Source organism: Rhodotorula toruloides, assembly GCF_000320785.1.
Source record: "Rhodotorula toruloides NP11 unplaced genomic scaffold Scaffold32, whole genome shotgun sequence".
In the NCBI taxonomy this organism is placed as follows: Eukaryota; Fungi; Basidiomycota; class Microbotryomycetes; order Sporidiobolales; family Sporidiobolaceae; genus Rhodotorula; species Rhodotorula toruloides.
Window position 1 is genome coordinate 108250 of NW_015622992.1, and position 19820 is coordinate 128069.

General features: G+C 62.6%; 9 protein-coding genes across 9 annotated transcripts; 4 read left to right on the forward strand and 5 right to left on the reverse strand.

Annotated features, from left to right (window-relative positions):
* Positions 1 to 51: 51 nt before the first annotated feature.
* Positions 52 to 792, reverse strand: RHTO_05389 (uncharacterized protein; the record flags this gene model as incomplete). The annotated part of the gene is made up of 3 exons (XM_016419051.1): positions 52 to 233; positions 304 to 465; positions 528 to 792. 3 exons carry the CDS (start codon positions 790 to 792, stop codon positions 52 to 54), a joined length of 609 nt encoding a protein of 202 aa, XP_016270136.1.
* Positions 793 to 1060: 268 nt separating this feature from the next.
* On the forward strand, positions 1061 to 2010 carry RHTO_05390 (F-type H+-transporting ATPase subunit b; the record flags this gene model as incomplete). The annotated part of the gene is made up of 4 exons (XM_016419052.1): positions 1061 to 1122; positions 1228 to 1486; positions 1555 to 1680; positions 1762 to 2010. The coding sequence occupies 4 exons, from the start codon at positions 1061 to 1063 to the stop codon at positions 2008 to 2010; spliced, it is 696 nt and encodes a 231-aa protein (XP_016270137.1).
* A 414-nt stretch (positions 2011 to 2424) lies between these two features.
* Positions 2425 to 4684, forward strand: RHTO_05391 (thyroid receptor-interacting protein 13; the record flags this gene model as incomplete). Its single annotated transcript, XM_016419053.1, has 11 exons — positions 2425 to 2806; positions 2866 to 3039; positions 3118 to 3409; positions 3465 to 3554; positions 3617 to 3762; positions 3821 to 3891; positions 3951 to 4041; positions 4100 to 4145; positions 4203 to 4281; positions 4338 to 4454; positions 4514 to 4684. The coding sequence occupies 11 exons, from the start codon at positions 2425 to 2427 to the stop codon at positions 4682 to 4684; spliced, it is 1659 nt and encodes a 552-aa protein (XP_016270138.1).
* Positions 4685 to 4771: 87 nt separating this feature from the next.
* RHTO_05392 (kynurenine formamidase) lies at positions 4772 to 5782 on the reverse strand (the record flags this gene model as incomplete). The annotated part of the gene is made up of 3 exons (XM_016419054.1): positions 4772 to 5520; positions 5584 to 5601; positions 5659 to 5782. 3 exons carry the CDS (start codon positions 5780 to 5782, stop codon positions 4772 to 4774), a joined length of 891 nt encoding a protein of 296 aa, XP_016270139.1.
* Positions 5783 to 5998: 216 nt separating this feature from the next.
* On the reverse strand, positions 5999 to 8722 carry RHTO_05393 (TPR and SET domain containing protein; the record flags this gene model as incomplete). Its single annotated transcript, XM_016419055.1, has 6 exons — positions 5999 to 6869; positions 6927 to 7029; positions 7179 to 7220; positions 7291 to 8229; positions 8294 to 8594; positions 8654 to 8722. The coding sequence occupies 6 exons, from the start codon at positions 8720 to 8722 to the stop codon at positions 5999 to 6001; spliced, it is 2325 nt and encodes a 774-aa protein (XP_016270140.1).
* Positions 8723 to 9118: 396 nt separating this feature from the next.
* Positions 9119 to 9752, forward strand: RHTO_05394 (uncharacterized protein; the record flags this gene model as incomplete). The annotated part of the gene is made up of 2 exons (XM_016419056.1): positions 9119 to 9594; positions 9647 to 9752. 2 exons carry the CDS (start codon positions 9119 to 9121, stop codon positions 9750 to 9752), a joined length of 582 nt encoding a protein of 193 aa, XP_016270141.1.
* Positions 9753 to 9847: 95 nt separating this feature from the next.
* On the reverse strand, positions 9848 to 11155 carry RHTO_05395 (uncharacterized protein; the record flags this gene model as incomplete). Its single annotated transcript, XM_016419057.1, has 3 exons — positions 9848 to 9880; positions 9943 to 10545; positions 10604 to 11155. The coding sequence occupies 3 exons, from the start codon at positions 11153 to 11155 to the stop codon at positions 9848 to 9850; spliced, it is 1188 nt and encodes a 395-aa protein (XP_016270142.1).
* A 293-nt stretch (positions 11156 to 11448) lies between these two features.
* RHTO_05396 (nucleolar protein 8) lies at positions 11449 to 13816 on the forward strand (the record flags this gene model as incomplete). Its single annotated transcript, XM_016419058.1, has 6 exons — positions 11449 to 11614; positions 11671 to 11730; positions 11785 to 11863; positions 11920 to 12070; positions 12132 to 13609; positions 13669 to 13816. The coding sequence occupies 6 exons, from the start codon at positions 11449 to 11451 to the stop codon at positions 13814 to 13816; spliced, it is 2082 nt and encodes a 693-aa protein (XP_016270143.1).
* A 97-nt stretch (positions 13817 to 13913) lies between these two features.
* On the reverse strand, positions 13914 to 19027 carry RHTO_05397 (uncharacterized protein; the record flags this gene model as incomplete). The annotated part of the gene is made up of 6 exons (XM_016419059.1): positions 13914 to 14510; positions 14564 to 14987; positions 15046 to 15767; positions 15831 to 17927; positions 17988 to 18941; positions 19001 to 19027. The coding sequence occupies 6 exons, from the start codon at positions 19025 to 19027 to the stop codon at positions 13914 to 13916; spliced, it is 4821 nt and encodes a 1606-aa protein (XP_016270144.1).
* Positions 19028 to 19820: the final 793 nt, after the last annotated feature.

Sequence of the window (19820 nt, forward strand, 5' to 3'; positions counted from 1 at the left end):
AGCGAGGCGAAGGGAGCGGCGAGAATCGGGTTCGCTCGCTGAAGCAGCGAGCTAGAGCATCCTCTTCATGGCAGCGTCGTACGCGAAGGAAGACTCGTAAGCTTGTTCCGTCGAAGCGGATGTGCGCGGTGTGCGAAGCGAGGCGAGACTGCTTGTGAAAGACTTGGCGCGGTCGAGAACACATGCGACGTTGGCGCGCCAGCTTTCGTCGGACGGTCCTGGATCGGGTTCACCTGGAAGGAAGAGATTGCCGCGTTGTCAATCGCGGGAAGCCACTAGATCGCAGAGGCGACGCGGACGCACGCGCTGCCCGGGCGATGTCGTAGTCTCTGCCCATCTTCGTGTGGATGAGAGGCTCGTCGAAGATGGAACTAAGATCGAGACGGATGTCCTCATAATCTGACGAGCGAGCGACGTCGACGCCGTAGTTCGCTTGGTAGTAGATCCGGCGAAGGAGGGCGGGGACTGCGCGCGGTGAGTGCTGTCAGCTTCTTGCCACGTACTCACTCCGCATCAACGAGACGCACCTGCGTGTCCTACGTAAGGCGCAGCCAAAGCCGGCTGTTTCTCAAGCTCGTCGTACGCATCCCAGGGCCGCCACGCCTTGTCGCCGAGCCGCTCGAGCAGTTCGTCCGCAATCGCCTCCATCCCTCGGACCTTCTGATAGATCTCCTCGAACTCGCGATACCAGTACGGCGCCTTCAGGTTCAGGAGCTTGCGCATCACCGTGAGGAACTGCGGCGGGAAGACGGCGACGTCCCGGCTGACGAGGAGACGTTCGGAGGATGCCATTCGCGTGAGAAGAAGGCGTCGCAGCAGTTGCACCGGGGCTCGAAGTTGGGTGCGGGCGTGCAGGCGTCGAGAAGCGAGGAAGAGGCGAGGAGGACCAGCTCGACGGCGGCAGCACCTCTGGGCACGGGAGCAGGACGACGCGGGTCCGAGTGAGCTGTACAGTCGCTGTAGCAAGCCAGCCGAGCACGCTGGCGTGGTTGAGCGGCGGGCGGGATGGTGCGGAGGCCAAGCTGGTCGCGGTCCTTCCTCGCCTGCTCACCCGCACACCATGCTCCGCTCTGCCGCTGCCCGTGTTGGCCGCCAGGCTCTCCAGCCGCGCGTCCTCGCCCCGTGCGTCCAACTCTCGCCCGCCCGCGTGCCGTCGCCGCCGAGAGCTTGCTGACCCTCGTTCGTCCCCATCGCCCTCGCTCACCTCGGCTCACCACACGCTCGCAGGGTGCGCTTCCAGTCGACGCAGCAGCCCGCACCCGCCGCAAAGGCGTCCGCCCTCATCGACGCCCTCCCCGGAAACTCGCTCGTCTCAAAGACCGGCATCGTCACCCTCACCGCCGCGACCACCGCCGCCGCCATCTCGAACGAGCTCTTTGTCCTCAACGAGGAGGTCGTCATCCTCGGATCCTTCGTCGTCTTCGTCGGCTACGTCTCGACCCTCGTCCGCGAGCCTTACCGCGAGTGGGCTGACGGCCAGATCCAGGTGCGCTCCGCCTTCGCTCTTCAGGTCGCGCTTTCCAGAGCTGACAATGCATCGCGTGCGTGTAACAGAAAGTCAAGGACCTCCTCAACACCTCGCGCGCTGCCCACACCAACGCTGTCAAGGAGCGCATCGAGTCGGTCGGCGAGCTGAAGGACGTCGAGAGCCTCACCAAGGACCTCTTTGCCCTCTCCAAGGTGCGTTGCGGCGCTTCCTGATTGCGCTATTACTCGAGAACGAAGGGCTGACGCTGCTACGCTGTTGCTGCCGCACTGCAGGAGACCGCCGAGCTCGAGCACGAGACTTTCCGCCTCAAGCAGCAGGCCGCCGTCGCTGCCGACATCAAGTCGGTTCTCGACTCGTGGGTCCGCTTCGAGGCGCAGGTCCGCGAGCAGGAGCAGCGCGACCTCGTCGAGACGGTCGTCTCCAACGTCCAGAAGCAGCTCACCGACAAGAAGCTCCAGAAGGACATCCTTGTCGCTGCTGTTGCCGAGGTCGAGCAGCTCGTCAAGAGCAAGGCTATTTAAGCGCCCGCTTGCGCTTGAACGGGATGCGGGGTGAGGAGAAGCGAGGGGAGGCGAATCTATTCCAACGGTTGGGGTTTGCCCGGGAGATGCGGGCGGTAGACTAGAAGGGCGCAGCAGGAGTAGGCAGGAGCTGCAAAATTCCAACTTCAGACGTTCAAAGGGCCTCGTCTTGCGCTAGCTTCACTCCTCGTTCGCTCGAGGAGGAGGAGCCAGTCTCTCGTCCCGCAGCGCGTTTCGAGGCTCGCTCGCGCTGCTACTGCGCTACAAGTACTGCTACAGAGTGTCTGCACGCATGCAGACTGTCCAGCTCGCCGATGTCACGACCACCCTCGACCCAAGTTGACCTTTCGCTCCTTCGCCTCGCTCGCTCACGCTACTCCCGCTTGTATTCAGTCTGAGGCTACTCTACCTGCCATGCCAGTGCTCGAATACGCACCCCCACCAGCACCCACCTCCTCGCGCTCCTCGCGCGCCCCGCTCTCCCCCTCAGCCTCAACCAACATCGCTCAACCCGCTCGAACGGCCTCGCTCGACAAGCTTGTGCAAGGTGGAGAGGAGGACGTCAGTATGGAGATTGCGTTGAGTCAGGAGACGAATAGGAGGTTGTCGTTGAGAGGGGGAGGGGGTGGACCGTCGAGTGAGGATGGGCTGAATGGAGTGAGTGGACCGGCAGATGAGGCGGGAGAGATGGGTCACGCGGACCAGGAGGAGGAAAAGGACGAGCTGGCGGACGAGGATGACACGGCGAGCAGGACGAGCGGTCGCAGTACGAGCGAAGATCTCGCTCCTTTGCACGGTGCGTCCTGCTGCTCTTGCTCTTTCTGTCGGTCTGGCTGACACGAGCTTACTCCACAGTCGAGGTCCGCCTCAAGCCGACGTCGACGATGCGATACGACCTCATCCGCCGCCTCATGTGCCAGCACCTCGACTCGGAGTACGAGACGCTCCTGACGCACTCTGAGGTGCACGACTGGCGAGACGTTGGCGTGTTGGCGCAGAATGTCGACCGTGTCTGGATTGGCGAGTGCTGTGCGTCGCTCGTTCACCCTGGTCCCGAAAGTCTGCCAACGCCAACCGACTGACCTGCTTGTGGACGCTGGCGCACAGCCCTCCCGTCTCCCGCCGTCCCGCTGGACCACGTCTGCCTCAGTCTCCACATATACCAGCCCCCGTCCTCCTCCCGCCTGACCGAATTCACCACTTCCGCACACGCGGACGAAGACGGCGACTCGGACGTCCCCGCCGCCTCGGTTCTCGAACTCCCCTCGCTCAGCCTCGAAGGCGTGTGGGACAGTTTGATCTACGAGGGAGACGTCAAGAACAAGCTGTTGAACTATATCTACTCGACTCTCTTGTTCAGCGATGCGATGGTCGACTTCAACATCGTCAGCTGGAACAGGTGCGCTTGGTCTTGCTCCTTTGCTCGCTTTGAATGTGCTCACGACGGCCTACAGGGTCGTACTGCTGCACGGACCGCCTGGCACGGGCAAGACCTCGCTTTGCCGCGCTCTCGCCCAGAAACTCGCCATCCGCCTCTCCGACCGGTTCGTCCACACTCTTCCCCTTTTCCCGCCAATATTCACAGCTGACGCATCTGCGGACGTAGCTACGAACACGGCAAACTGATCGAGATCAACTCGCACTCGCTCTTCTCGAAGTGGTTCTCCGAGTCGGGCAAGCTCGTCCAGCGCCTGTTTTCGCAGGTCACCGAGATGGTCGACGACGAGCGGAGCTTTGTTGTCGTGCTCATCGGTGCTTTCGCTTGTCCAGTGACTTGCGAGGAGGAGCTGACGGCAATTTGGACGTGCAGACGAGGTCGAGAGTTTAACGGCCGCCAGGGCTGGAGCGATGTCGGGCAAGGAGCCGTCCGACGCTTTGCGAGTGCGTGCGATGCGTCCCCCGAAGCGCTTGCGCGCGACTCACTAAGGTTGCTCTGGCAGGTCGTCAACGCCCTCCTCACCCAGCTCGACAAACTCAAGCACCGCAAGAATTGCCTCGTAATGACGACCTCGAACCTGTCAGAAGCGATAGGTGCGTAGTCTATGCGGCCTCGACAATGTAGCAACAGACTCACCTTTGCTGGTCGCAGACAACGCCTTTATCGACCGAGCCGATATCAAGCAGTACATCGGCCTGTGAGTCCGCCGACTTCAGCGCATCTACGTACGGGGCTGACGTCCCTCTCTGCGCAGGCCGCCCGCCGCCGCTGTCTACTGGATCTTGCAGACCTGCTTGCAGGAGATCATGCGAGCTGGCCTGATTCCCCCCGTCGTGCGTAGGCGCGCTATCGCTCTTCAGCAATGGCTGCTAACGGACCACGTATGCAGCGACTCCTCGACTTCAAGGCGGTGGAGGTGTACCACTCGGCGGGTTTGGGGGCGAACGGAGACGACAGAGAATGGCAGTGCAGCACCCTGCTCTTCGATCTCGCACATCGTTGCAAGGTGCGCCATCTCTCTTAGCACGTCTCCCGAAGAACAACTCACCTGCGTCGCGCTCGCAGGGCTTGTCCGGCCGTACGCTCCGCCGCCTCCCCGTCCTCGCTCATGCACGGCACATCTCGTCATCTTTCGCTTCCTCCGCCCGACCTCGACTGGAGACATGGCTTGAGGCGATGTGCAAGTGCGTCGAGGAGGAGGGCAAAGAGATGGAGAAGATCGACAGCGGTGTCTGAGGAGGAGCTGGTACTCAGACTCGCATGATTCGCAACGCCTCGCATTTTCGTTCGATACAGGCCAGTCTCCAGGGAGAGACGATCTTGCTACTTCCGCACGTCCTGCAAGTACTGCCCGATCCGCCTCGGCAGTTCCTCCCGGTCCAACATGCCCATGTGCGTCGACCCGACCGAGTCAAAGTCGACCTCCACGTTCGGCGGGAGCTGCTTCTTCTCCTCCTCCTCCACAGGAGCCTCTGCCGGGATCTCCATCTCCTTCGCCAACGCTGAACCGTACAGCTGCCTGAGTCGGCGAATCAGAACTCGCGCTTGACGAGGGCTGACGAGCTCGTCTTCCCACGACTGGATGACGAGGAATTGCAGGTTCTTGCCCGCCTCGTCGTCGAACTTGTCCCACCGCGCTGGAGATTCGGTCTTGTATTTGCTGGGATCGGGGAAGGCAGCCGCCACCCACTCCTGGTAGTCGGGGTATTCCTCCAGCGTCGAGACGTGGTCGTAGATGCCGACGACGGGTATGGCGCGCTTGATGGCGGTGCGGATGTGGGTGGGGACAAAGAACGAATCGTGGCCGGGGGGAGGACGGAGGACGAGCGTGGTAGTCATCCATGCGCCAACGGAGTGACCGCCGATGAAGAGCGTCTTGCGGTCCCACTTGGCCTCGCCGCCTTCGCACTCGAGTAGAGGACCGGTGAGAGTCTCGAAGCCGGCGATAACGTCGAGGATGTGCGCCGGGTGCGAGACGTGAGGGGAGAGGCGGTATTCGACGCAGGCGACCGGCAAGCCAGTATGCTTGACGAGGAGAGGGGCGAAAGAGGGCCGGGAGTTCTCCTTGCACTCTGCGAGAGTAACGCATTTCCTGTCAGCCAATGAACTGGAAGGAGGGAATCGAGGGGGCGCACCCTCCTGCCAGGCGCCACCTGCATCGAGCTAGTCAGTGGGCGATTAGAGCACAGGTGCGAGCAGGCCCCACGCACCGTGGATCCAGACGAAGAGCGGAGTTGAGGGAGAAGCGGAGGGCGGGATGTACAAGTCCAGGGCGTGTCGCGGGCTGGATACATCGGCGTAGGGGATGTCAAAGTGGGTGGCAAACTCAGCCATGGCAGCAGCGAGCCTCGCGAAGCGTGTTTGAGCGCGACAGAAGAGAGGAAGCGGAGTCGGAGACGAGGTGGGGTCGGCGGCTCAAGGCGGTAAGCGAGCGAGGACGATCACAAGCACCGTATGGCGCGGTGCAGAGTCACGCTGGCACACAGCAGCTCAGAGCGCTCGCGAGGAAGAAGGCGGGCGACGACAGCGCGTTGCAACGAAAGTGGGAGCCTAACCGGATCCTCCCTCCGCCTCCTTGATCCACCGCCTGACAGCCTTGTCGAGACCGTAGAGGACCAGCCTCGAGGCAAAACGTACGGCGAAGCTGGCGACAGTATCGCCGTAAAGGATTCTGCTCATCTCCACCGCCGCCGCCAGCCAGGCAAACCCCTCATGTCCGACGACGCCGCCGTCCCAGACGTACATGGACGCGTTCCGCAGCATGAGAACCATCATGTTGCCGATTTGCGAGATTGGCGCAGCGGTGGGCGTGATCTTGCCGGCCTCGTCGTCCACAAAGTCTGCTCCAGATGCCACCAACGCCTTCCTCGCCCACGCCACGCTCTCCGCAGCGCCCGTATTAGTCGTTGTGTCGCAGAACTCGGATATGACGAGGTAGGGCATGACGAGATCGGGCCGGAAGCTGATGCCATCCTTGGGGTAGGTCGCTTCGATCCTCTTGATGAGCTTCGCAAGTGCCGGCTTGTTATTCCTGCGAGACTTCAGACCGGCGGCGCCTTCTCTGTGTATGAACTGCGAATACTTGGGTATGTTGTCGTCGAGGAGCTTGTGTCGCAAGTTGATCTGATCGCTGCCGTCGTTGATCATCTCTTCGCACATCACGCACCCGCAAGCCGTCATGGCACGTTGGCGTAGGATGTTGTCGGCGACTGTCTGGCTCGACGCGCTCGGGACGTAGCTGATGCAGATTTCGTCGCCAGGAGCTATGGCGGTTCGCGCGCGGACGATCACGACGTCGCCGAGATTCATCCAGTGCGCGTTGGGCTGACACGAGTGGTTGAGCATGCTCGCGACGAGGAAGAGGCCGGATGCGTAGTTGTCGATGAACTCATAGCCGATTTTATGCCGACCGAGAGGGAACCTGTTTCGAAGGGAAGGTCAGCTGAAAGACATGTACCGGCGGCGCAAGAGCACGTACGCATTGACGAGCGAGATGGCTTCAAGACGGGTCGTATCCACCGTCGCATGCGTGGCGAACGGGAGTAGCGGACGGTCTCGCATGGCAGTCGGAGCAAAGTCGCCTGACGCAGGGTAACGCGGGCCGCCATGTAAGTTGTAGATGAGCGAGGCGACCGACGAGTCGTCCATCATTCGCGCAGCCAGGGTGGTGACGAGCTCGGCTTTCGAGGTGTCGGCGATCGTGTCCGAGGTCAAGTCTAGGCGAGGGTGCGCTCGGCGGGCAGGTTGGCGGCGACAGCGAGGGCTTTCTCAACTGGTAGAATAACGCAGGGGATCAGAATCAGCTCGCAAGCCCATCAGAGGAGGAGTAAACGTCAACGCACCGATGATCAGGTCACCCGCCTTCATCGCCTTGGTTGCAACGATACCTCGTCCCCTCAGCCTTTGCTCGAGCCGAGCGATCTTGATGGGTCCGAAGTAGTCGGCGACCGGCAGACCGCTTGGCGCCATCCAGCCTGTCGCCAGTTCCTCCAAGCCGGCCCAGTTGCACTCGCCCGTGTCGCGCTGGCTCAACAGCGCCCCAACGAGTCCTCGCCCGGAAAGAACCTCTAGTTCGTCCTGATCCAGCTCAAAGGCACGATTATACTCGTCGTGCGCCCGCTCGAGATGACGCAGGCCTGTAAGCGCCCGCGCGCGGCGGATGGTCGCCTTGAGTTCCGCTCGAGGCGGACCGCCCGAGATGCCGGCTTTGAGGAAGCTGAGCACGGCCGACGTGTCGCGCCAGGCACCTCCGAAGTTGTTGAGCCGCAAGTTCGCCTGCGCGCGGTTGAGGTAGTAGACGAGTCGCTGCTCGGGGGACGAGCAGCGCGCGAGGCCCTCGCTGTACGCTCGGACGGCGAGGTAGTCCTTGCGCTGAGCGAAGTAGCCGTTGCCGAGCGCCTTCCAGTCGAACGAGGCGGGACGCGGTTCGGCAGGAGCCGGGCCCGGCCAGCGGGCGTCGGCGAGGATCGGCGAGTCGGGTTCGAGGAAGTAGAAGTCGCTAGCCGAGTCGCATCGGACGGCGTGGCCGTTCTCGGAGCCGCCCATCTTGAAGGACGGTTCGCGGATAGCGCAGAGGGCGCCGACGGGGAAGAGGGCGTCGAGGTCGGGGCCGGTACGAATGCCATGCAGGGGAAGGTTGTAAATCGTGATGTGCTCGACTCGGCCGTTCGTGTCTTCGGCGGCGAAAGAGATGCCGACAATGTAGCAGGGGACGGAGACGATTCGGAGGAGGAGGACCCGCCCCTTGTGCGTCTTCGTGACTTGCATGTCCTTGAACGTGACTGGCGCGGGAGGCGAGGTCAGTAGAATGGTCTCGGGATGGCAACGCTTGGGGACGGAGCTCACTCGGCTTGAGTTCTTGCAGAGGTCGAGTCGAGCAGAACTTGGTCGCGCCGAGAATGAGCAGGTTGAGCCCGCCCGACTGGTCTGACCCGTCAAGAAGCCTCAACACCTTGCTGCGCGTCTTCTCCATGGTCTCGACGAGCTGCAAGCGTTCCGACGGAGGCATGTGCCGAGGCGGGCGGTTCTGCTCGCGAATCGCAGCCGTCCTGAACGCCCTGACTCGGTCTGCCACAGCCTCGGGAGTGTTGGACGGCGTGGCAGTCCCCGTATCCGCCAGCGTTGCCAGAGACGAGAGCGTTGCAGCCTGCAGTGCCGCGAGCGGGCAAGCGAGGCCGGGTCGTCCGCCGCCTTACGGATGGCGACATCGTCAAAGCCCAGCTTGTCGGCTGCAAGCTTGATGGCCTCAGTCAGCCGCTCAAAAGAAGTGTCCATGGCGAGAGCGGGTGAGGAGTACGAGGGAGAGAGAGAACTGGAGGGGTCTCGCTCAACCCACCTTGCTTGCCGCTTTCTTGTTGCTCGCTGATTGTGCCAGCCACTGCAGAAGATGGCTAGCAGCCTGCTGACGAGCGCGTCACCCTTCCCGCTCGTCTCTCACCGTTCTCCGCTCAACGACACCTCACACGACTCGACACACGCGTTGGAGGGGCTGGCAAGGACTGTACAGGCTCGGAGAGATCTATCAAGACTCGCCGGGGACGCGACTGGCAGCGGGCGACCTCTTCTCGTTCCCCTTAACCACCCGCTCAGGCCTGTTCGCTCTCCGGAAACGCCGCGGACCGCTCTGCTGGCAGTCTTTCCTCTTCCCCACCCTCTTCTGTGCGCTCTGGAATGTCTGACAGCGGCGCTACCGTCCCTAAGGACCTCGCCGACACCCCCTCTAACCCCTTTCAGCCAACTCTTCCGCCCTCACGATCTTTCCGCCGCCCTATCGTACGCCGCCCCACCGCACAACCCTCGACTGCACCGTCATTCCCCACGCGCACCAGCAAACCCTTTGGCGAGATTGACAAGGAGGACGAGACGGACAACTTTGACGTCCTTTCGCTCGTCTCGGGCGTGTCGGGCTTGTCGACCGCCGAGGATGTCGATGAGGAGACTGTGGCGTTCATGCCGCGCGTGAGGGACCTGAGGTACAGGCGGCCGGTTGTAAGGAAGAAGACGCTTGATGTGAAGAAGCCGGAGCAGGCGGGTGAGGAGAAGGAGGTGGTGGAGCCGGTGCAAGAAGCGAGCGAAGCTGTGGTTGCCAAGCCGAACGCAGAGATGGAGAAGAAGGACTCAGCGTATTCGGAGGAGAAGGCGGCTTCGTGAGTGCGGGCTCTGCAGCTGCGCCGCTGAAACTGAATGTGCCATTCGCAGATCGCCGGTGAACAAGGAAGCCGCCGAACTCGCGCAAGACCATCCAGCGACAACTCAACACGTCGAGTTGGACCAGCAGGACCAGCAGAAGCAAGAGCGCAAGTGAGGAGGCGGGACGGCGAAGAAGTGTGAGGGCAACTATAGACTTTTCCCGCATCCGCGTCGCTCAGCCTGTACAGACGACTTCGTTTCACTTCTATCCTAGTGATACACCGGCGGAAGTTGAGAGAGAGCCTGTTGCGAGATACGAAAGCGTGAGCGCGAGAAGCGAGAGCAAGTGCGAAGCTCGAACGCACTGGAGGTGGCTGATGCCTGTCCATGCGGCGCCAACAGACGATCCCTTCCAGATTCTCCACCTCGACCAGATCCGTAAACTCGTCTCCGTGCCGGTCGTCCAGTTCCCAGTTTCGCACCTTCGCCTGACGCCGCACGATCAGACCGTCCGTCCCCGGCTCGTACAGCGGCACAACGAACCAGTCGTTCTCGAATTGGCAACAGCTGAAGTCGAGACGACGGATCGTCGGAGCGAAGAGTGCGAGGAAGGTTTCGATAGGAAGAGGCGACCCCGGGCGCTCATCCAATCCCTCAGGCGGTTGCTCGATGCCCAGGACTCGGAGGTGTTTGAGAGTACTGGTGACCTCCAGGATCTTCGAGAATCCGCCTGTTTTGATGTCGGCTAGGCATTCGAAGGGAAGTCGCGACAACACGATGCGAAGATGGCGGACGTCGCTGCATGCCATGATCATCTTCAGGAAGGACGGGAAGTCTTCGTCGGCGCAAACAAGGGACAAGGAGCGGACCGATTCGGTACGGATGGCATCGAGGACACCCGTGACGATAGATCGCACGAGCGAGGCGTCGTAGACGTCGGCTTCGCAGTTGATCTCGAGGCGGGCAAGCTGTATGGCGCGACATCTTTGTTGTCGACAAATCAGGAGATCTGTCGTCCCATGGTACGCCCGGTTTGGACGGGCTGAGACAAAGGCTGTCGAGGCGAGGAAGGCGAGCGAGAGTGTCGAGGACGCGGTCAATCGCGCTCGGCCGGAAACCGGCACAATCGAGATGCAGTGTGCGCAAGGGATCGGAGAAGACGGTCGGTGGGAGTGCTTGCAGATATTGGGGAGTGCGGCGGGAAGGAGGCGAGAGGCGGAGGAGACGGATGGATGATGTCTGGCTGAGTAGCCGGTGCACGAACTCCTCTTCGGAGACATCGTCCAGACCCGCATACTCGAAGAGTCCCGTTCTTAGCTTCAACTCCTCAATGTAGGAGCACAGGCTGGGCTTCTCGAGGAGTAGGCGAGCTAGGCGATTGCCACGACCGGTCGGGTGCATGGTCAGGAATATTTCCGTTCGGCGCAGCATGAGGCGGTATCCGAGTCCCTTCCATGCTCGACAGGTGAGCGCCATGCTGAGCCCGTCGGGCACGGGTTCGTGCGGGCTCCATACAGGCGTCTCGAGGTGCTCGCAAACGAGGGCGATGAGTTCGAGGGGAAGGGGCGGGACCGGCATGGTTCCCTACAGTCCATGACTCGTCAGTCAGCGCATCAAGACCGTCGAAGAGGCCGTGTGCACGCACCGCGATTTTGACTGATGAGAAACGCAAGTCGAGGAAAAGACGGCGGGAGGTCTGGCGAAGGGTCCTGAGCGGTTATGGAGGACTTTCTGAGCAGGTCTAGCAGTTCCTTCTGGCCCCAGGGAGCGTGGGCCACAGTTGGCGGAGTTCAACCTCCTCGAGCTCACTCGCGGGTTGACCACCGACGCCAAACACCGCTCGACTCGCACGAAGCAGGCTAGAACTCGCTATGGCACCCGCTGCCGCTCTCTCGACAGCGCCAGTCACCAAGCGTGTCCACGTCGGCGGTCTCGCACCCTCCGTCTCGCCAAAGGACCTCGTCCAGCGTTTCTCCTCGTTCGGGACTGTTGTCGGCGGAGAAACGGGCGTCGAGGGGCTGGGAAAGACCGAAACAGGTGTGTACATCTCTACAGAGCGCGCCTGCCCCGCCCCTGACCTTGACGACCTCCAGGTGTCCACCGCTCGTTCGCCTTCTTCTCGCTCGAGACGACCGAGGCCAAGTTTGCCCGATGTGTGTGGCCGAGTCGTTCAGGATGACTGTGGAAACTGACCTTGGATGTTTCAGGCATGTCCATGCTGAACGGCTCGATGTGGAAGGCTCACAAGCTGCGGATTGGACCCGCGAAGCCCGACTGGCGAACACGGTGCGGATGCTTTCGCTCTGCGAGGTATGACTGCGCTGACCCGCTCGACTTCGCAGGCTCGCGAGCGAGCGCGAGGAGGCGCAGAAAGGAGGCGAGAACTCGACAGGCCGGCCAAAGAAGCGGAAGAAGGCTTCCAAGGACCCGAATGTTGGCAAACTGGCGCCTCAGTTCGAGCTTGTTACGCCCGAGAACATCGAACGGCACAGGGTGAGCTTCCAATCCTCCTTTCCTGGGGTTGAAGGTCATGGATTGACCGTTGCGCTCGCAGGGCTGGGTTCTTGACCCGAAACCGACCCCGACTGCTCTCTTCCCTCTCATCGCTCGCCCCTCACACCCCGTCGCACCCCCTCCCGAAGCTGCCAAGACCGCCTGGTCGCGCGGCACCGCCAAAGCGAAACCCTCGAAAGCCGCTCGCGCATCACAGCGCGAAGGATCGGCCGTTCGGCCTCCTCCGACGCGCATACAGCGGATGCGCATCGATCCTCGTCGTTGGGGACGGAAGCGGATTGTCTTTGACGTCTTGCGGGCGACAGGGAAGGATGTCGGGGCCCACATGGTTGCTATCGGGACGTGGGAGTGCGAGGAGCCGGAGGGGACGGCGCCTGGTGCGGATCCTGAGGTTACGTGGGTGTTCAAGACGCGTGATGGGCAGGTCAGGCGGCGAGAGACGGTCAGGTTGACGCAGCGGAGTGCCCCTTACACGGACCGCTTCACCGCCATGCTCGATCGGATGAATCAGTCTACCTCCGCCACTCTCGTCGCGAAGCCGGCTCCGACATCAGCCGGTTCAGCTTCGCAGACTAGGACGACTCTCCCGACTACCGCCTCGCCTGCCGACCGGACCCGACCCCTTCCTCGCGAGCGCAGCGCCTCTCCCCCTCCCTACGTGCCCGCCGCCCCTCGCACCCTCATTTACAATGAAGAAGACGCCTTCCAGCTCATGGCCACTTCGCTCGACGACACGGAGCGCGACGTCGCCCACGCTATGGAGCGCGCTACGCTGCGCCAACTCGCACTCGGCGCTTTGGCGGAGATCGTGCCAGACGCGGTCGATGAGGTAAATGCGGAGGCTACGGCGCCACCCGTCGTTGCCAAGGCGGAACTACTGCCGCAAGTCGAGGGCTTTGCGCGGGACGAGGACGACGACAGCGACTTGTTCGCGACGATGCCTGCGCACACGACGCTTCGTCTGCGCGGCGGTGGGCCGTCGAGTGAATCCGAGTCGGATTCGGACAGCGATTCGAGCAGCAGCGACGAATCGAGCTCCTCTGAAGAGGAGAACGGGACGGAGGGGACGACCGTCGCCGCTGCGCCCACCCCAAACAGCAAGAGCGTTCTCTCGTCCATATTCAAGCCACAGGACGCGGCCACAGACGGCGGCGAGTCAGGCGGCTTCGCCCTCCTCGCCGGCATGGACCTCGACCTCGAGCCCCTCGAACGGACGCCCTCCCCTCCTCCAGCTCCCGCCATCTCGCTCCCGCCTCAATCGCGCTTCGTCCCTCCCCCGACTCGCGATGGCGGGTACCGAGGCGCACGCGGACCGGCCGGACAGGCTTTCAAGGGCCCGTCGCAGCCCTTCTTTGCTTTCCCGAGCGGAGCGTTCGAGGATCGCGCGACGGGCGCACTCGACGAGGTCGAGGTGGCGAAGCTGGACGATGCGATGCGTCCGCGGCTGGAGAAGGCTGCGGAGGAGAGTCGCCAGCGCTTTGCGGAGGCATCGAAGGACTTTTGGCGGCATGAAAGCCAGTGCGTTCAGCCTCCCTTCCTTTCCCTTGCTCTACTCGCTGACACTGCAGCCTTCTCAGGGAACATATCGACGAGGAGCACCAGAAGCTGCGTGAGACCCTGCGCGGCTTTGCTCGGAAACGCCATCGCGAGGCAGTCAAGCGGAGCAAGAAGACGGGTGGTCGTCGTGGCGCGGGTCCGAAGCTGGACATCATCGACGACGAGTAGATGTTGCGGGATGGTCATTACGTGTCATTGCTAGAGATGCGGTAAACGAGCGTGATGCGGAGCTTGCGATGCGAAGATGAGAAAAGAGGTCCCACGTCTATTCCGCCGAGGAATACCATCCGTCTTCCGCACGTGTGAAGGACTGGCTGGAGATGCTTGGCGTAGGTGAGATGTCGGTGTGGGCGATGGTGAGGTCGGATCCCGCCGACGAGCCGGTATGCTGAGACTGGAGTCGGGCGGCTTGTCCGCCGCTGGCCTTGCCTTGCGGTGACGGGTGATGAGCGACGATTGGCGTGCTTGGCGTCGAGAGGGGCTGGAGCGCCGAGAGCTGCTCGACCAAGCGGGCGTTGTCGGCAGCGAGGCGATCGCGCTCAGCCGTCGCGGCTGCGACGCGAGCGTCGGCATCCTCCAGCTCGCGACGAACCGTGACCTTCATCGTCTCGAGGCCTTGCTGAAGCGAGTCGAACTGTCGACGGAAACGATCGTTCTCCTCGACGAGTGTGTTGCAGCGCTCTTGCAGCGCTGTCTCCTGCGTACGGGCGGTCTCGCGCTCGGCTTGAACCTCCTTGAGCGTCTCCTTGAGCTGCTCGAGCTCGGCAGCTTCCTTTCGAAGGTCCGAGTTGCGCTGGTTTGCGGCGGCGAGCGACTGCTGCTGAACCGCCTTGAGACGCTGGAGGGTGGCCAGGCGTTCGTCCTGCGGAGTGAACGTCAGTGTGGAATGACAAAAGCGAAATCGAGGGCACTGACTTGGGCCGCAACTCGCTTCTCCAGCGCTGCGATCTCGCCATGAGCCTTTGCCAGCTCGCTCGAGAGGGCTTCAAGCCGCGGCATCTGCTCCGCGCCCTCACGCTCCTTCTTGCTCAGCTCCTCGCGCGTCACTGCCAACTGTTCCTCCGTTCTGACCCGCGCCTGCGCGACCTCGCTGAGCGACGTGCGCTGAGTGTCGAGTTCGCGACGAGTGCGGTCGAGCTCGTCCTTGATGACCGAGTGGGCAGCGTCTCGCAAAGCGAGCTTGAGCGTGCTGGCCTTCAGGTCGTCTTCGCACTTCGCAAGGCGCGCGCGAAGGTCCGCCACCTCCTCGCCGTGACGAGCCTTCTCGGCATCGAGACGGTCCAAGAGGACGGCCTTCTCGCTGCGCGCCTTGCCGTGCTCATTGCGAGCCTTGGCAAGCCTATTGCGAAGAGCATCAGTGCTGGCCGCAGTGAGGTGGGTGAGGGAAGCAGACGCACTGCGATTCGAGGTCCGCGATTCGAGGCAGGTCGACAGTCGCTGGTGTGCCGGCGAGATGCATTTTGGTCGTCTCGACGAGCGTCGTGAGGTCGGAGAGCGGCATCAACGCGTTCTGCACCCCCTCGACGACCTTTGCCGAGTTGCTGACCTTCTCAGCTTCGATGCGGTCGACGAGCGTGCTTAGCCTGTCATCGATGACGGCGAGCTTCGGGCTGAGAGTCGACGACAAAAGGCTAGAGAGAGTGCTGTCGAGCTGTTGTGCGAGGAATGAGGCGATGTCGCCGGCAAGAGCGGATGTGTTGAGCTGCGGGCCGACGAGAGGCTGGACGGTCGCCTTCAGGTCGTCGAGGAAGCCAGAGTAGGCGAGCGCTGGGCTCACATCAGAGCCGGGGGTTGCGGCGCGCGTGACTGGGGCCGAAGCGGGTCGAACGCTGCCATCCACTGCCGAGTCGCGTGAACGATTCGCCGAAGAAGGATGGAGGCCCTGCGATGGGCCGCCTGAGGCGCTGGTCGTGAATGGGAGAGTCTCAAGACGTTCGCTAATCGACTTGAGGAGCTCGACGAGCTTGTCGTCTGACCGTGTGGCGGTGAGTTCCGTACGCAGATGGTCGAACTGGTCGGTGATGAGTTTCTCGAGGAAGAGAAGGGGGACATCGTCGTGGTCGGTGAAAGAAGCCGTCTGATCGTCGTCGATCTCGATGACGCTGCAAGCGTCGCCGGTCTGCGAGGAAGAACAAAGTGAGCTTATCGAACGGATGAAAGGGGCTTTGACAGCGGCACGCACCGATTGGGGACGCTGCTCCAGCGGGACTGCGCGACCCATCTCACGAGCGATCGTTGGCAAAGCGACGTCGATGCTCTCCATTCGCGCACGAGGGTCGCCCATCCGAGCGGGACTCGCCTGCCCAGCCGTCGTTTCCTGCGGCAACCTCGGGCCGTTCTTGATCGCTGGAACAGCACGCGGGACTGGCTCCTTCGTCAAGACGGGTCGAATTGGCGCATACTGCTCGGGAAGCGGGTCGTCGATGGAGGCGACGCTGCGGTTGCCGAAGCCAGACTCCTCCGCACGCTCATCGCCCGGCTCGCGGAGCAGCTCGACGTCGTCGTCTGCCGAGGCATAACCGGTGTAGCGCGGAGGCGTCGACATGTAGAGCGGTGGCGAAGGAAGCGGGCGGCGCGGTTGTGGGTGAACCAGGACTGGCGCTGAGATGACACGTCGCATCGACGAGCTGACCGGACCGAGTGCGTCGGCATCCAAGTAGGAGGTTGTGGAAGGTATTTTGCTGGCGGTGAGGGGCAGAGGCGGAAGAGGACCATGGCTGCCGCTGATTCGGCGAGGCGTCTCGTTCGCTTCAGGCCGGAAGTATGTCGCCGTCGACGGACTGATCGGGTCGAGGGGTGCGGCGGCGGCACCGTCAAGCGAAGGAACGAAGTCGCTGGCGAAGGCGTTGAGGCGGCCGGTGGACGGGCGGAACTCGCTGGCAGCTGCATCGAGAGTCGACGAAGGGCGCCAACCCTGGCTGGATCCGGTGATTGGAGAGACCGCGAGGGATCCTGGCTGCCCGAAAGTGCCGAAGTCGAGACGGTCGGTAGGCGAGAGGTCGACAGGTCCTCCGAAGGTTCCGAGCGGAGGCAGACTTGGTAGGCCGTACTCATCTCGAGCGGATTCTGGCGACGACGGAAGAGCGACGGCGGCTGCGTCGGACACTTTGCGAGGCGAGCTGTGGGCGGAGCGAGGCGGGAACTCGAAGTTTTGTTTGACGCGGTGGAAGCTCGCTTCTGCCGGGGAATCTTCGTTTTGACTCGGTCGGTCAACATCGCTCGGTGCTTCGAAGAGCAGCTCAGAATTGACCTTGCGATGTGAGCCGGCGGGACGAGCGAAACCGGCTGAGCCTGCTGACAACTTTGAGCGGAGTCGTCTGGGACTACCGCTCTCCCGACCGTGTTCGTCGCCGTCTTCGCCATGCTCATTATCGCTGAGCTCGCCGTCACCGTACTGAGAGTTGTCCGATTCAGCGTCGGGAGGGCTTTGAACGGATACCTGGGCGATAGGAAGCGCCGGGAGCTGTTCCGGCGAGTCGAGCGGACCAAGTTCTTCGAGCGCCCTGCTCAGCTCTGTGCTCAGGTCAGGACGAGGCTGCTTCGGACTGAGGCTGGGCGAGCGAAGGCTGTCGATGTCGGATCCGGTCCAGTCGCTGGCGACGCCGGTGCGGTCGGTCTTGGTCGACATGCCCGACGTGCGACGGGACGGAGGCGAGCGCTTATCGCTGTCGTCCATCGAGTGGAGGACGAGCGCTTGCTTCTTGTCCTCCTCGACGAACCCGCCCTTAATGCCCTCGACCGAGACGAGCACATCGAGCGAGGTCGTCCCCACAGCCTCTTCCTCCTCTGCGCCAACCTCGGCACCACCATCGTCGTTGGACGCTGCTTCCACCGACTTCTGCCCCTCCTTCGCCTCCTTTGACGATAGCGACGATGCATCCTTGACCGGCGCCGGACTCGTCGGCAAAGGCGTCGCAACAGCAGTCGCAAGCGTGCTGCTCGGCACGAATGCAGGCGCGAACGGCGTGAGGCGAGTCGAGCCGCTGAGCGGGCTGATCGCACCGGGACTCGTGACCGCCGTGGTAGAGCCGGTCAAGGGCGAGCGGAAGGCATCGAAGCCGCCGGCGAAAGAGAGCGACAGCGACGAAGCATGACCGCTGCTTGCTCGCTTGACGCCGTCAAGGGCGTTACGGAGACGAGGCGGGAGAAGCTGGGAAGGAGAGGTAAAGAGGGAAGCCGTGCGACCGTGACCCGGCCGGCGAGACGAGAGCAGCGAGTCGAAGGAGAAGGCGAGAGTCGAAGCGCGGGAGGGAGGGAGAAAAGCAGGGCGGCGAAGATCCTGTATGTTAAATCGTCAGTTGACGAAGAGCATAAGCGGATCGAGAAAGGCGAGACGCACGACGTGACCGTGCTTCTCCTTCATGTCCTCTTCAAACGTATCCCACACCTCTTCCCATGCACTCTTGCCCGGAAGATAGACGTCGATACTCTCCGGCAAGCCCGCCATCTTCACCTCGTCCGGATGCGAAGCGCGCCCAACCAGCTCGTCCGCCTCGAGCGCCACGGACTCGCGAGCGTCTGCGTCCATGCGCTGGACAACAGTCTCGCGCTCGTCGTTCGTAAGCGGAGCTCGGGCAAAGATGCTCAATCTCGCCCGCTGTTCCGAGTCGTCCTCGTCGTCCGTAAGCGTTTCGCGCGGCAGTCGCACGACAATCTTCCGCTTCTTCGGCTCGTCCTTCTTGATCGAGACCGACGACGTTGCGGGGCTTGCGGAAGCCCGCCTGGCGAGAGTTGGGCTTCGCAGAGGGTCGTCGCCAGGACGGAAGGAAACGCTGTCGCTGCGTCTCGAGGCGTTCGGCACACGCTGATCGCGAGGGAAGGTCGAGCGAGGGGGATGCGAGTACTGGCCGGGGTAGAAGGAGGGCGTTGACGCATGCAACGTCGTTTTGCGAGGAGGACCGGGCTGTTGCGGGTGCGAGTGAGGGTGAGGAGGAAGGCGCGGCGCCGAGGAGGGGTGGTGCATCGTAGAGTGCGTCATGCCGGATTGCGGGAAGAAGGCGGAGCTGAGGACAGACGGATTGACCGGCGTGAGCGGCGAGCCTGTCGAGGAGAACGAGGTCGTCCTGCCGACTCCCAGCGTCGTCGGTGCGCCACCTTGCCACGCTCCTTCCCATCCTGAACTTTCTGACGAGTGCGCTCCGGCGAAAGGGCGGCCGCTGTCGAGTCCGGGCGGGCTGAGCATTCCTCCGGAGGCGAAAGGCGTCGAGCCGTACGTCGCCGGAGAAGCGTAGTATTGGGCGGCCGGCGAGTCGAGCATGCGGGAAAGTCCTTGCTCAGCTCCGTGGCCGAGGTACTGTGTTGACGACGGTGTCAGCTCGCGTCGGGATGCCAGGTAGAGCGAGAGCTGCGCACCAGTCGGGGGAGATGCGGCTGCTGCATACTGCTGGGCCCTGCTGCACGGCCTTGCCCAGAGCGACCGTTCTAGCTGTGCACGTCAGCTAGGAAGCGCTGGTACAGCAGAGGTAGGCGAGGTGGGGTGAAGTCGAGAAGAGGCGAGCGAGGCTTTTCGAACGACTGGAGCGTGCTAAGGTAGGTCGATGCGATGCAATCCTTCCGTCCAGCTAGCGTCAGAAGCAGTCAAGCGGGAGTAAGCGTGTCGTCGAGAGCAAGAGGGAAGAGAAGAGGCTCGAGGGCGAGGCGGCTCGAGAGCGATGTGGAGTGCGCGAGTCGCGCGCGTCCTGTGGATGAGACGCTGTCAACGACGTTCGGATAGCCAGAAGGCGAACGCAGAACGCACCGCGACGGAGAAGATGGTCGAGAGGAATGGACCTTCGCAAGCTCGCAAGACGACGACGAGGAGGAGACGTGGACAGGGCTGCAGAGGTTGCAATGCATAGAGAGAAAGAGGAAAGGGAGATGTCTAGGAAGGGGTAAACTCGAGCTGGATATCGGGGGATGAGGTGGTAGACGGGGTTGGTGTGAGAGGCGTGAGAGGGGAGGCGAGGAATAACGTTACACGGGTTTTTGGTGACGAGGCGCGCGGAGAAGACAAGTGCATGAGCGTGAATGTGTACGGGCGAAACGGTGTTGCGATACGTGGGTGTGCGACCGATGAAAGTGTGCCGGCGCAGAGGTTTGACGATGAGAGGGGTATCGGGCAGTTCCGAGTTATATTTGACGCGCGGGTGACGAGGTAGCGGAGGGAATCGAGGTGCTGTATGGTTTGTTTGCG